Source organism: Kryptolebias marmoratus, linkage group LG14 (genome assembly GCF_001649575.2).
Source record: "Kryptolebias marmoratus isolate JLee-2015 linkage group LG14, ASM164957v2, whole genome shotgun sequence".
NCBI lineage: Eukaryota > Metazoa > Chordata > Actinopteri > Cyprinodontiformes > Rivulidae > Kryptolebias > Kryptolebias marmoratus.
The window spans coordinates 22,124,124-22,137,369 of record NC_051443.1 but is presented as its reverse complement, the minus strand read 5'-3'; the positions used below and the strand labels follow the sequence as shown (position 1 = coordinate 22,137,369).

General features: G+C 40.6%; 2 protein-coding genes across 3 annotated transcripts; both read right to left on the bottom strand.

The window, feature by feature from the left end:
• Positions 1 to 228: 228 nt before the first annotated feature.
• pigo (phosphatidylinositol glycan anchor biosynthesis, class O) lies at positions 229 to 8,329 on the bottom strand. 2 transcript variants are annotated; one of them, XM_037979619.1, is made up of 11 exons: positions 8,141 to 8,329; positions 7,399 to 7,889; positions 6,965 to 7,108; positions 6,728 to 6,851; positions 6,315 to 6,474; positions 5,127 to 5,309; positions 3,390 to 4,986; positions 3,107 to 3,310; positions 2,822 to 2,985; positions 2,454 to 2,524; positions 229 to 2,198 (listed from the first exon to the last, which is right to left on the bottom strand). In XM_037979619.1, exons 2-11 carry the CDS (start codon positions 7,874 to 7,876, stop codon positions 2,069 to 2,071), a joined length of 3,255 nt encoding a protein of 1,084 aa, XP_037835547.1. In that variant the 5' UTR covers positions 7,877 to 7,889; positions 8,141 to 8,329; the 3' UTR covers positions 229 to 2,068. The 2 variants fall into 2 exon arrangements, with proteins under 2 accessions (XP_037835547.1, XP_017265950.1); XM_017410461.3 differs by having other exon boundaries at positions 7,399 to 7,877; positions 8,141 to 8,328.
• An 830-nt stretch (positions 8,330 to 9,159) lies between these two features.
• Positions 9,160 to 13,003, bottom strand: stoml2 (stomatin (EPB72)-like 2). The gene is made up of 10 exons (XM_017410516.3): positions 12,819 to 13,003; positions 11,902 to 12,054; positions 11,461 to 11,560; positions 11,226 to 11,284; positions 11,025 to 11,126; positions 10,811 to 10,945; positions 10,509 to 10,653; positions 10,336 to 10,415; positions 10,114 to 10,242; positions 9,160 to 10,006 (listed from the first exon to the last, which is right to left on the bottom strand). Exons 1-10 carry the CDS (start codon positions 12,861 to 12,863, stop codon positions 9,884 to 9,886), a joined length of 1,071 nt encoding a protein of 356 aa, XP_017266005.1. The 5' UTR covers positions 12,864 to 13,003; the 3' UTR covers positions 9,160 to 9,883.
• Positions 13,004 to 13,246: the final 243 nt, after the last annotated feature.

Sequence of the window (13,246 nt, the reverse complement as noted above, 5' to 3'; positions counted from 1 at the left end):
TAATAAATGATGCACTTTAACAAATGAGCTTTAAAAACTTCCAGCAGCAACCCTGCAATCCATTAAAGGCTCTGGTCAAAAACAAAAGCCTAAAGATAACTTTAATGCTGGACAAAAAGCGTTAACTGCAACAAAAAATACATTCCAGAACTAAAAGCAGTGACTCAGATCACAGGATCAAATAAACTGATAATGTTGAAATGTTAAAATTATTGTTAGGATAACACAAACTGTGGAAAAGGTTTATTAGTTTTTACAAGATATAAAAAGAATAATTAGGTCTTTCATCATGTATGAAACATTATGATCAGAAACAAATATATCCCATCATCCCACCACCAACCAAACTGTCACCTGGATTGACGTCAGTACAGAAGACCCCCTTAATGACTGAACACTTGGATACAGCAGCCTGAGGAATTTCAACCTGAGCTTAGAACAACAACCCCTCAAATATTGTGCATTAGCTAATGAGTTTAAGCTGCTGACCGCAGCTGCAGTGCACTCAGATATTTTACCAGATACAGACTTAAATGTCCTGCAGAAATAAATCAAATGAGCAACATTACAGCCAAAAAATAAATAAAAGTTAGACACCTATTACAGAAAGGAAATATATGGAAAGATCTGATTTGAAATAAGGAAAGAAAAAAAAAAACACCATCAGTGATTAAAAAAGTAACATGAATTTAAGTTAGAAAGAAAAGACAAACAGTTTAAGAACCTGCAACTGTGTAAAATCATTCACATACAGTTACATGTAATGGCAGTACCCAGAAACACTGGTTATAATTCAAAATATACTACAAAAAAAAAATAAAATAAATAAAAAACATTAAAAGTTCCTTCTGCACACTCGTGTCAGTCAGGTTGTAAAGCACTGAGGATGCATTTCACTAAATGGAAAAAAATCTGCTTAAAACGGATCATGAAGTAGCTCTACCTGCTCAATAATGTGGAAAACAAAAAGTGCAATTTTCATATTGTTTCATTTGTTTCATTCCATGGGATTTTGCCTCAAATGTAAAAGGACAAAACCTTTAAAAATATTAAAGGCTAAGTTGATTTAAAGATTACCTTTTTTTAAAAAACAAAAAAAACATGGCAGGCAAGTAGCGTGTGTAAACCCAATGGAAAAAATTAAAAGTACTCATTGCAAAGTTATGAAGACTGAAAAAAAATCATAAATTAAGAAGTAGAATCTGCACAGTTGTTTTCTCATACTAGTGGTTAATTTGTCATTAAATTTGTAGGGAAAAACTGAACAGCTACATTTCAGAATTTTATTTTAGAATTGCATATCAGTATAGGTGGAAAACTACTAAAGTAAACTCTTTCAAACTGCACCACTGGACATCATTCTAGATAACATTTTTCATGCTGGATTTGATAGTTTGCAATGAGTACCTTTAATCAAACGTTCGGACACACCTTTATATTTATGAGGCATATCCAAAGCTGGCACAATATACTGTTGTATTTGAGATTTTTGTCCTTTTCACTACATGCAAACGCAGCTGGCTCAGATGGGTTTCATTCAGAAGTTAGAAAATATGAGGAAACATTCATTAAAGCAGTGGTTCCCCAACCTGGTCCCGTAGGAACACCATCCTGCATGTTTTAGTTGTGCTGCTTTGACACACCTGATTTGAATGAGTGAGTGATTAACAGGCTTCTGCAGACATGAAGACATGTGGAATCACAGGGAAATAATGAAAACATGTAGGATAGTGCTCCTCCAGGACCACGGTTGGGAACCACTGCATTAAAGGCTCAACCATACTGAATGTACCTCATGCAACAAAAGCCTCCGAAAGGCCTCCTTCAACATCTGTGATGCATTTCAATAAAAAACTCCATTTAAAATGTTTTATCACAGTCCTGCAGTGCCAGTAATGCACACGATATAAGAGTTTTCAGTGGCGGTATGTTTGATCCTCATCAGCCATCCCATTCTGTTTTGTTTTCATTTCATTTTAATCTTTCCCAGCGACATTCACGTCAGTTTTTAGTGGCACGGTTTGCTCTGGTGGATTCCAGTAGAATAGCATCAGCAGCAACATCGTTGCTACCTGGATGCATCTGGGATGAGTCTTTTAAACCAGCGGCCCACGGCCATGTCGACTCTCAGTACTAATGTGACTCCAATCAGCAGGGATGTGCTGCTCACCAGGAACCCCAAGGCCTCAAACATTAACCTGGAGGGGGAAAAAAATAAGACATGCAGATGTCCAAACTATCCCAGCCAAGTTCCTGTAAATCCATTTAGGGTAAAAACAGCACAAAAGCATTACAAAGGAAAAAGGCTGTGATATTACAAGGAGCAACTACACCTACATTCTGTAATATGCATTTACTAAAATGTCTAGTGGCTGCCAGTTATCACAACGTCCATATTCTCAAAGTCAATACTGTCGGTAAGTATTTGTTGGAAAACTCATTCAGGCACTTACTTGGGTGCAAAAACCTTCCACACCATTAGGTGTCTCCTGAGAATAGCAGCAGCACAAACTGATGAAAAAACCTGTGAAGAAAGGTGAGACACTGAGTGGTGTGTGATGCACAACAGAATCATATTTAATAAAGAAAATGATTCCGAAATTTTGAAAAAATCATTAGATTATCTTAATATAACAACTTAATATCATTATATTCTTTTTAGCTTAATCGTGTGTCTTACAGTACTGAGGAAAAAGGAAAACCGGTTCTACTTTGAGACCATGAATCTGTTGTGCTGGTGTCGATTCTCAGTCATCCAGGACATGGGAAATCCCAAAAAAATGTAAATGAGTCCGTTCAAACTGAATGAATGAGAACAAACCTGTGCTCCAAGAATAAAGAGGTAGCGTGTTGAGAGTTGCAGAAGAGCAGAACTGAACTGCTGAGGGTTTTCTCTCAGCCTCATTTCCATCACAGCGTCCTCGCCTTCCTCCCCACTTCTGCTCCCACGCACCAGGGGCCAAAACAGCAGCAACGGACAACTCACTGAAGACAGGGAAATGATAAATAAATAAATTATCTGTGTTGTAGCATACCCTTATATCACTAATAAAACAAGCTTCTTTCATGAACGACTGATTGTTGAAAGAATAGAAATAAAAAATACCTGCAAATAGGATGTGTGAAGCAAATGTGTTGAGTGTAACCAGTAAGGCAGGTAATATGGTGCCTGTGTGCCCATCAGGAAATCCCACAAAGGCAGCGCCCCACTGAATGGAGGGAAATGTGGGCAGGTGACCGGTGGCATGGAAGAACTGTGTGACAGCGAGCGACCACACAACTACAGTAGTCCAGGGCACGTTAAAATCACCTGAGGGATGTAGTGTGCGATGAGGGAGCAGTTTGTTTTTAACCATGATTAAAAAAAAGTGCATTTGTGAACATCTTACCAGACTGAGCTCCATGCATGCCACTAAGAGTTGTGGAGGAGGCATGAATGTGCAACAGAGCTCCCATTTCCAGCAGCAGCAGGAGGAAAGACAGAGCCATGCCCTCTGGATGCAGCAGCAGCAGTCCGATTCCCAGCATGCCACAGAACAGCAACACGGGGGCGGAGTAGACTGTTCCTAGTCCGTAGGCCTCCACGGTGGGACGGTTGTCTGCCTCGGTGCCTCCGCTGAGCTCTCCGGGATCCAGGGAGCGACGCATGCGCTGGTAGATCTGGGGGATCAGATGACGCAGTTCGGCTTGGGGGCTGATGCCGGTGCTTGCTCTGTAGCGGGGCAGGGGGAGAGCCGAACTTCTGGATGAAGCCGAGGTCCTGCTCTTCACAAACACGGTGACAGGGTCTAGCCAGATCAGACCCAGTCCTAGTCCCAGAAGACAGAAGGCGGCCCTAGGGAGGGCCAGCTGTGCCATCCGGATCAGCTCAGCCAGCTTCCTAAAGCTGTCCTCCGGAGTGGCACTAACCGCCCAGTGCAGAGCTAGGCACACAGACAGCAGCGGTAGGATCCAGTGAGCTGTGAACACAGTCCCGCTTGAGGAGTTGAGATTACCATAGTGGCACAGGCAGTGTCTCAGCAGATACGTACAAATGCCAAGAGAAATGACGGAGAGAATATAGTACAGGTTCTTTACCTGGCTGTCCTGCAACCGGGAAAGTGGAGAAAGGAATGGCGATGGCTGACAGAAGCCCTGCTCTTCTCGGCAGCCATGAAAGGATAAGGACAGGTACATGATGCCAATAAGAACTCCAAAGCAGGCAAGGAGAGTGTTGCTTTCTTTTCTCACAGTTGATGGGGACAAGATTGGGGACGGCAGCAGCCCAGCAGACTTCAGAGGGTCAAGGCTTTGGGGCAGAAGCAAGTCATTCCAATTGAGATGGATGGGGATATAGAGAACCAGAGAGAGAACTAGAAAAGTTACAACACGGCCTTCAGCAATCACGTAGCTATCAGAGAGCAAGGAGGCACACCGGAGAAGTGGCACCACTAGAGGGGGGACGAGGAGGTGACGCGGGGTCAACCACCTGGAGAGCTTTAAGGGTTTTGCTCCGTTCTTTGACACAGCTGGGGTTTTGAGCCGACAAGCTCTCCAGAAGAAGGGAATTTCAGAGCCGAAGGCACAAGCTGCCAGGCACCACGCTGCTTCAATGTAGCCCCGTGTGAGCAGCTGAGCGGCACCAGCACAAACTCCCACTGTGAGCGCCACAGCTACCGGAGCCTTCAGACCTGAAGCATTCTCCCTTAGCAGCAGCAGGGAGAGTTCAGACATCACAAAACACATGAGGCAGGCAGACGCCAGGATGGCTAAACCCGCTGCCATCTTTAGTGGGTTGAATCGAGCCCACGTAGCTCGGCAGGTGTCTCTGACAGAGGTGAGGTAGGCCTGCAGAGAAGAGGCCAGGTGTGGGGAGGGTGATCGACCCTCTTTAACAGAGGTGAAGTACTCAGCGGAGAGACGGGCAAATTCCTCCTTCAGCTGTGAGAGGCTCTCCGGTGGGATATCTTTAGCCATACTAGAGTAGGTCTCCAGGAAACGGTTAACCTTCAGAAACAGACAAAATTGAAAACAGAGATAAGAAACACAATTACTTAACATGCTTCAGGATATGTGAAGGAAAGAACCTTGTCTGGGAAGAAAATAAAAAATAATGTTGCTTAACCTTTTTCCACTAGACACACTACCTGTTTTGCGTTGATCCACAGCGCCTCCAGCTGGCTGAGACCCCCAACTGCACCTTCTGTCTGCTGGTGTGGAGAAAATAAAGGGAGCAGGACCTGGCCCACACTGCTGTACGGGATCGGGGTTCCCAACAACAGAGCCAGGGTGGGCACCAGGTCCGTCTGCGGAACCACATCTGGTTCATTCTGTGAATGTTAAGGAATAAATTAAGTGCCATGTTAGAGCAATATATCCATAACTGCAACAGTATATCAGTTACTAAGAACTTCTGCTTAATGAGAAAATATCACATGGGAATCTTGTAAATAGGATTTTAAAATATGTAACAGAAATACTGATACATGAGCAGCTCTAAACAATATGATTAGCAAAGTGCATAGTAACAAGAAAACAATAAAACAACAATAAAAATAAAAATTGATTTTAGCACATAACTGCAGGAGAATTATAATCAATTACATGGTTTTGCTGGGTAGACAAAGTAAAGAATCCAAAATTATGTAACTGCTAAAAAATAAAAAATGTATAAATCAATGGACCTACAAAGTTCCACCTGTTTATAGACCCAATGTTAGACGATAAACTAATGACTTTACATATTTAATTATGCAAAGCTTTGAAGTACTTTTGATTAGTAAGTGAGTGGTAAAATAATCTTTAATACAATCTACTTCTATCTGCTAAACAAGTCGAAACAACCACAAACATAAACTTACAAAGATTTCAAATTTATAACCAAAGAACATCAAATGCTAAATTCTATTCATTTTAATTGTATATACAAACTCTGGTTTCAAAAAAGGTCTCAGAGTTTACTGTTAATTTGAATTAAATGTCAGGTAATTATTCTACTCTGTAAAATTGGGTCAGTCTCTCAGTTTTCATTTTACACATTTTTTCTCATAAAGAAATGAGTAACACAGATTAAATAGTTGTTCTTTTTTCTAAATATGTCTTTACAGTGATTTTAACTGCTGATTGAGCCTAAATAAAAACCTTTACAAATGCTATAGACTGACTAACTCTGCAGCATTTGTAAACCCAAATAGGTGACTAAATCTCTTTACACAATAACAAATGCTTTACATGTCATTTTTATTAACTGTATTGTCATTCTTTAAACTTACATCCTTCTCCATGTACTCGTGATCTGGCTTCCTGTTATAACTGACAGATACTTCTATGCTCACCTGAGACAGTGGTGCTTGAAAGATAGGGGAGGGACTGTAAAGAAAGAGAGCAGCATCGGTCTCCTTCTGACTCTCGCCTCCATGATCTCCGGTGTCTGTCATCCCGTGATCTCCCATCACCACTAAGAGGGTGTCATTCTGCAAACGGTCAATCACAGACCTGGATGAAGAGCACAAATATGAACAGAGCAGCCAAATCGGGGCAGTTTTTGAGGGTTCTGTAAAATCATAAGGTTCTCACTTCCACACCAGCTGGATTCAATGCTCAAATCTTATTTTAAACAGCAGAAAACACCAGCTAATTTCTCTACATATGCATCATCTTTATATAATTCTTGGTAGAACAAATAAAATAGAATCGAACAAACTGTGAAGGTGAAATGTGTGTGCAGGAGCTACACTTTTTTCCTGACCTGATGACGCCATCCATCTGGGTGAGCTTGTCAGCCATAGCTGGGTGGTCAGGGCCATACCTGTGACCACAGTGATCTACCCCAAGAAAATGGGCAACCAGGATGTCCCAATCATCACCCACCACTGTTTAAAACCAACAGAAACAGACACAGAAATAAATTAAGTGCAAGCAAACAAAGACATTTAATATGTACATAATGTATGTTAAAACAGAGGCTTTTGAGGCAAATACATACTAGTTGTGTAAAGGTGCTGCAGGATCCCGTTATCCACAGTGTGCAGATCCTTGACATTAAAAGAAGGGAAGGGCAGAGAGCGGTAGAACTTCTTAGGAAAGAGACTCTCCCAAGTGTCATCACCCATGAACACCACCCGTTTGCCTGTGAGGGTACACGTTTCACAAGAACAATAAATAAAATGTTATTTTATTTAGCATCATATATGCAGAAACAAAAACAGATGTGTGCCAATTAGATCCTTGATTTGTAACAGTAAAAACTCAGCTATAAATCCTAACATGACAGAACTAAATTATTATCTCCTTAGACTTAAGAGGCTACTGTATCTGATCTGGCATTTGAACACCTAATATCCTTCAGCTCCACAAATAGCGTGATTTGTTGTCTTAAAGCATATTGTGTCTGATAGATTTGCGTGTGAAACAACTCACCCATCTGCCCGAACTGATGGATAAGGTTGTCCTCCAAGATGGCACTGGATGCGAAGTTATTACCTACATCCACAAAGGTCGGCAAGGATCCGGTTGTGAAGCCCTTGATTCTCTGCATGGTGGTCGTAGGTGGGTCTGCTCGGAATGGGTACAAACGGCTTTGGAGGGGCTTGGATGAGACATTCTCCTCCAGCACGGGCAGCTTGTTCTCGTAGGGTCGTGGCGCCGTGTTGCTGGGGTCAAACCGGGCGAAGTCAATCTTCAGGGCGTCGATGATGAGGACGACAGCCCTGCGGAACCGCGGCTGGGCGCGACAAAAATCCCCTGGTTCCTCTCCGGGATGCAGCACGTCTCCGCAGGTGCTGGTTCTGTTCACCTCCAGCCTCACCAGCAGGAAGCCACCCACGAAGAGGTAGATGCCCACAAAGTACACGGCACACAACCAGAGGAGCAGGGACAGCACTGGCAGCCCCTTCATCCTAAACGAACAGCTAATAACAGTTAAGGAAACATTCACCCTGGATCATTTTAAGTCAGCACATGTCTGCCATTAACAACTTCCAATACCGGTGACTCTAACTTGAAAGAGACAAAAAACAAAAACTCTACAGCTCACAGAAACTAAGTCAAGTGTAGCGGTGAAAGGTGCTGAAATAAACAAGTGAAACTGGCAAACGTGAGGACGAATAAACGGTAAGCAAATCTGTTAGCAGGGCTAGCTCGCCTCTCTTCTGCCACTGACCTTGTAGCAGCTAAGTCTCCGTCCTCTCTCGGCCGGAGGGCGAACGTAAGTGTGTGTGTGTGTTAACAACACAGGAGTACAGGTGTCTCAGGTAAGCAGAGAACGAAACGCACGTTCACCTTCATTGGAACTGGTACAGCGAGATTACGGGTAGGAACGTTAGTGTACTAGGAACCCGGCGGAAATTCACGGCGGACTGCTTTTCCCACAACACCGCATAGTTTACAAGTTTTTTATTCCCCGAACTCAGACTTTCAGGCAACTCATACTCATAATTCGTGAAACCAGCTAATCTATTGGCATAATACGGTTATGAAATATCTTATGTAAAGACGTTTTTATGTTTTATAGTTTTGTTTAAGTAAGTGACATAAAAATATACAGCAGCTGCTCTTGCCTTTAAGGCAACGTAGCGGGCAAAAATAATATGAGCAACAGATAAAACGTGTGGTATATCTGAAATAGCCAAACTGCTATAATTAAATAAATGCATGGATTTGAGAATGTTTGCTTCTTAAATAATTTTTGTAACATACTAATCCTTAATGTTCAGATGTGTTTTCTAGATTTAATTGCAAGCAACATTGTCTGCAGCTCTGAATTATGCCAGAGGTGAATACAAATACGCAGAGGACAGTACGATCTAAAACCTTGTATATTACTTTGGTAAAGAAGTAATTCATTACTTTTAAATGGATTTAACCGAATTAGTCATCACAGGCAATTTCATGACACTTTGTGTCGACAAAAATGTAGATTATCATCAACACATTGAAGCAGGAGCATCAACTTCTCAGATGATGCAGATTATATTTACAAAGTACATCTGTTTTCCCCCCACCCAAAAAGGGATTATTTAAAAAGGTGGTTTTATTTGTATAGTAAGATTTTTTTAGCCATGAAATTGGGCTACAGATTACACAAATTGTCATGTAATTTGTAACTGACCAAATTTAAAAATAATCTGACCCAATCTCAACATCAACTACTTCTTTCATACAATCACTGTTTTGTACCCATGTTGTGTGAAGGATTTATTTGTTCTAAAACACTTCAACAAGGTAAACAGCAATTGCTATTTTACCCTAATTCCTTGAAAATATAAACCAACAAGTTATTTAACAATATCATTATGAACCATCAACAATCATGAGGCATCCAGTCAGATGTTAAATAGAGAAGCTTGGAGTCTGGTCCCAAAGAGCCTGAAGGTTACTAACGAGTCATCACTGTAAAAAAAATGCATGTAAAAATGAGATGCTTCCCCTGAGTTCATTTTAAAACTTATATTACACAGAACTTCAATGTGGTTATTTGAACCAACCTTGAAAAAAAAAACAAAACAGAAAAGGAGAAAACACATCAAAGACTATTTTATAGTTCACTTATTTTTTTAAGGTTGAATGGTAAGATTTATGCTGCAATAATATGGGGATAAATATAATGCATATAGGAAGTTGCATCAATAACTAGGCCAACATTTCCATCAGAGTCACTGGTGTAAATATTGTTGGCTAGAGGATAGATTTAGGTTCCCAATCAAACAATAACCTAAAATAAACAACAGTCAGGGAGAATCCTCTAACAAAAGATGTGATATTCTAAGGGCAGGACTTCAGACAACTTTAGAAAGTTTCTCTTTTCCTTCTTGTCTTGTTAGGAGAAGGTTTGTGAACAAAGCTCACAAAGCGACATATAGACTTAAACAGCTTCATCTGGTTCTTTGTATTTAACATTCTGAGTTTAGTCAGTCCTCAGCTCCTCAGGGATTTCCGACTCTTTCCAAAGCTCCTCCTTTTTCTCCTCCACCACTTCTGGAGATGCCGTTGGGCTCACTTTTGCCAGTGTACTGTAAATGCTCATCGCCTGAGTGGCAAGGAGACAAGGTAAGAAGCATTAGTGTTATGATGACTTGTACAGAGTCCAGTTACTGCAGTGATAATTATCATATGCAGACGTGCATTTATACCAACCTGTGTTACCATTCCACTAATATCACCAGTATTAGAGGGCAGAAGGATGGTGTTAGACTGTTTGGCCAGGTTGGAGAAGGCCGACACATACTGTTCAGCAACACTCAATGAAGCAGCGGCATTTCCATTCTGTAAAATGTTCACAAAAACAGTCAAAATTAAACCAAAAATTTGCTATTACTGGTCAATTTTACCAAATTAAAAAGAGAAAAACATATTTACTTGCTGAGTCAGAGCATCAGACAGCACATAGATAGCCTTCGCTTTTGCCTCAGCTTTGGCTAAGACTGCCTGAGCTTCACCTGGAGAAAACACAGTAATCCATTATCTATATTTATAGATCATGCACATATTTTGGCTCACAAACAAGAAAATAGCCCCTATAATACACCTACCAGCTGCTTTATTGATCTGCTCTGCTTTTTCACCTTCTGAGGCAAGGATTTGAGCTTGTTTACGACCCTCTGCAACATTAATGGCTGCCTCCCTTGTTCCTTCAGATTCCAGCACAGTGGCTCTTTTTTTACGTTCAGCCTCCACCTACACACAAATGAAAAAAAAAAAAAGTATATATATATATATTTGATTAAAACAAGTCTAGTTTGTCTAAAGTTTAATGTTTGAAGAGCAAAGCTTCAAAGGCTTCTTGAGTGGCTGAAAGCTACACACTTCGCCAAAGCCATATTTCATTTCCCACCTGCATCTGCATGGATTCCTTGACTCGAGGTGGAACATGGATATCTTTGATTTCATAACGGAGGCAGCGAATACCCCACTCATCTGAAGCCTGGTTGATGGAGTGGACAATGTTGGAGTTGAGGGACTCTCTTTCCTTGGAAATAAATGAACACAAAATTACAACTTTTCCTGTCACAAGTACAAAGGAAGATACGGTGGTAGTTTGTCTTTACCCGGAACACTTTGTCTAATGTCAGTTTGCCCAGTTCTGAACGCATAGTTGTCTGGGCCAACTGTGTGACTGCATACTCTGGATCTTCAACACCATAGCTGGCCTGAAGGGAAGGGATAGAGGAGATGTTAAGAGCACTGATGTATTATTACTTTGGTAAAAGAAAAGATAAATGAAATTAAACAGGCTATTACCAGCATACCTTAAAAGGGTCTAGGATCCTTAAGTAAAGTACTCCATCAATCTGTAGTGTTACATTATCTGCAGAACAGTGAAAGGTAAAAAAGAATCTGCAGTAATTAGATAATACCGTCTGAAGATTTGATTGTGGTACTCTGAATGAGCAGTAAGTCTGTTAGTAAAAATGAATAATGCTGTTCAAAGATAAACGGTCTTCATTTCCTTATAAGGAATGGAAAAACTAATGGATTACTTACCTAGAGATACTGCAGACTGTTCTGGGACATCAATCACTATTTCTTTAAGACTTTGCACATAGCGAATTCTGTCAAGAATGGGTATCAGGAAGTTCAAACCCTAGAGGTAGAAGCAGTAAAATATGTTGTTAGTTCTCGGTCACTTCCCTCAGGTTTTAATGTAAAGAGGAGTATAATGTGTACATGCCCCTAGTCAGAGTACACAGTATAGTATTTTCTAATAAAACATTCAGTAAATGTGTCCAATGAATAACTCAACTATGTCAAACAAAAAAATCTTCCTGAACATTTGCTGTGATATCTGTCAACAGAAATTATAAATCAGTCCTGGCTTCGTTCTAAATGAGGGACAATCGCTGTGGTGACGGGAGAACTTAAATCCCTGGTGTCATAACAAGCAAATGTTAGTTAAAATTGCAGATAAACTTTAAAGGCTCATACCGGCTCTAAGATGCGATGGAAGCGACCCATCCTCTCCACCACCCAAGCTTCTTGTTGGGGTACAAACAGGATCAGAGTGTTCATGGGCAGACTGGAGGCCCATCTCTGCTGGGCTGGTGTTACCCACAGCCTTGGCGCAGCTCGCTGGGTTTGCTACAGAAGCAGATAATTGCAACAGCTAATTACTTTAAATAAAAATAATTAATGTTGTGAAGCCAAAAAATAAATAAATAAATGCAACATTAGTTTTTTCTTGTTTGTTTGTTTTTTTTTAAAAATGGGAAAAAACAGCTCTTTTAGATTGCATGGTTTGTCAAAGATGTAGCGACTTTGGAAAACTAGGTGAAAATTTGTCACTGAAGCAGACTGAATTAAATTAATAATTTTCAATCCTAATAAAACAAAGTAATCTCTTGATTTAGGTTAAACAAGTAAGCTTTTAGGAGACAGACACTATCTTTGGACTTAGGCTGCGTTTTCACTCAATTTATGCTCAGTCCTTGTACCTGACCATATTACAGCAGATAATTTAAAAAATAAGGAAAGCTGAGGACAGACGAAGATGTGTCAAGCCCCTAAATAAATACATAAATAACAATGAAACCATCTTCTACAAATAACCGGTATGATATATAAAACATGTATTATCCTGACCCCTAACTGATCATCTACTGTAAAGATTGTTTTCACTTTATCTTCTGCTAAAATACTTTGTCTGTCAAACTGTTATCTTTACTATTTTTCATAGATTCATCTAAATGGGAATCTGTTTTTGAGACGGGCTGCTTGTAACAATATGCTCTTGATCCTACCTTCCAAACTAGTGTAACATTTTATGTATGGGTACACGTTAAATGACGGTCTACCGGCGGTTTTGGTTGCACAAGCTAACAACCCGGAGCTAACAGCTAGCTCACCTGTAAAATGGCTCCGCTCCTCCGACACAACGTTCGTAACATCATTTTGTAAAAGAAATGTACCGACAAAAACGAAGGCTGCTTTCACTGGACTCTACACGAACTGCGAACTCACATGAGTGACCCTCGTCGAAGAGGAAATGTAAAGTTACATCAGTGCGATACTGAAACAAACCGGCCGCAGCGAGAAACAAACGTCTAGCGACAATGGTTCCGCCAGAAATAAAAGCGTTTTCAACTAGAAGCAGTGGCGGCTCCAGAGATTTTTTTCTGCAGGTGCTGAGGGGGTGCTAAGCATTTTATTGAGGGTGCTAATGAAGGATTATTTGTTCTTACAGTTCTCAACACACACAGACGCAAGCACAAACATATATAATCATATATATATGGTATATAAATGAAGAACAGAATGAAATATACATATGTAT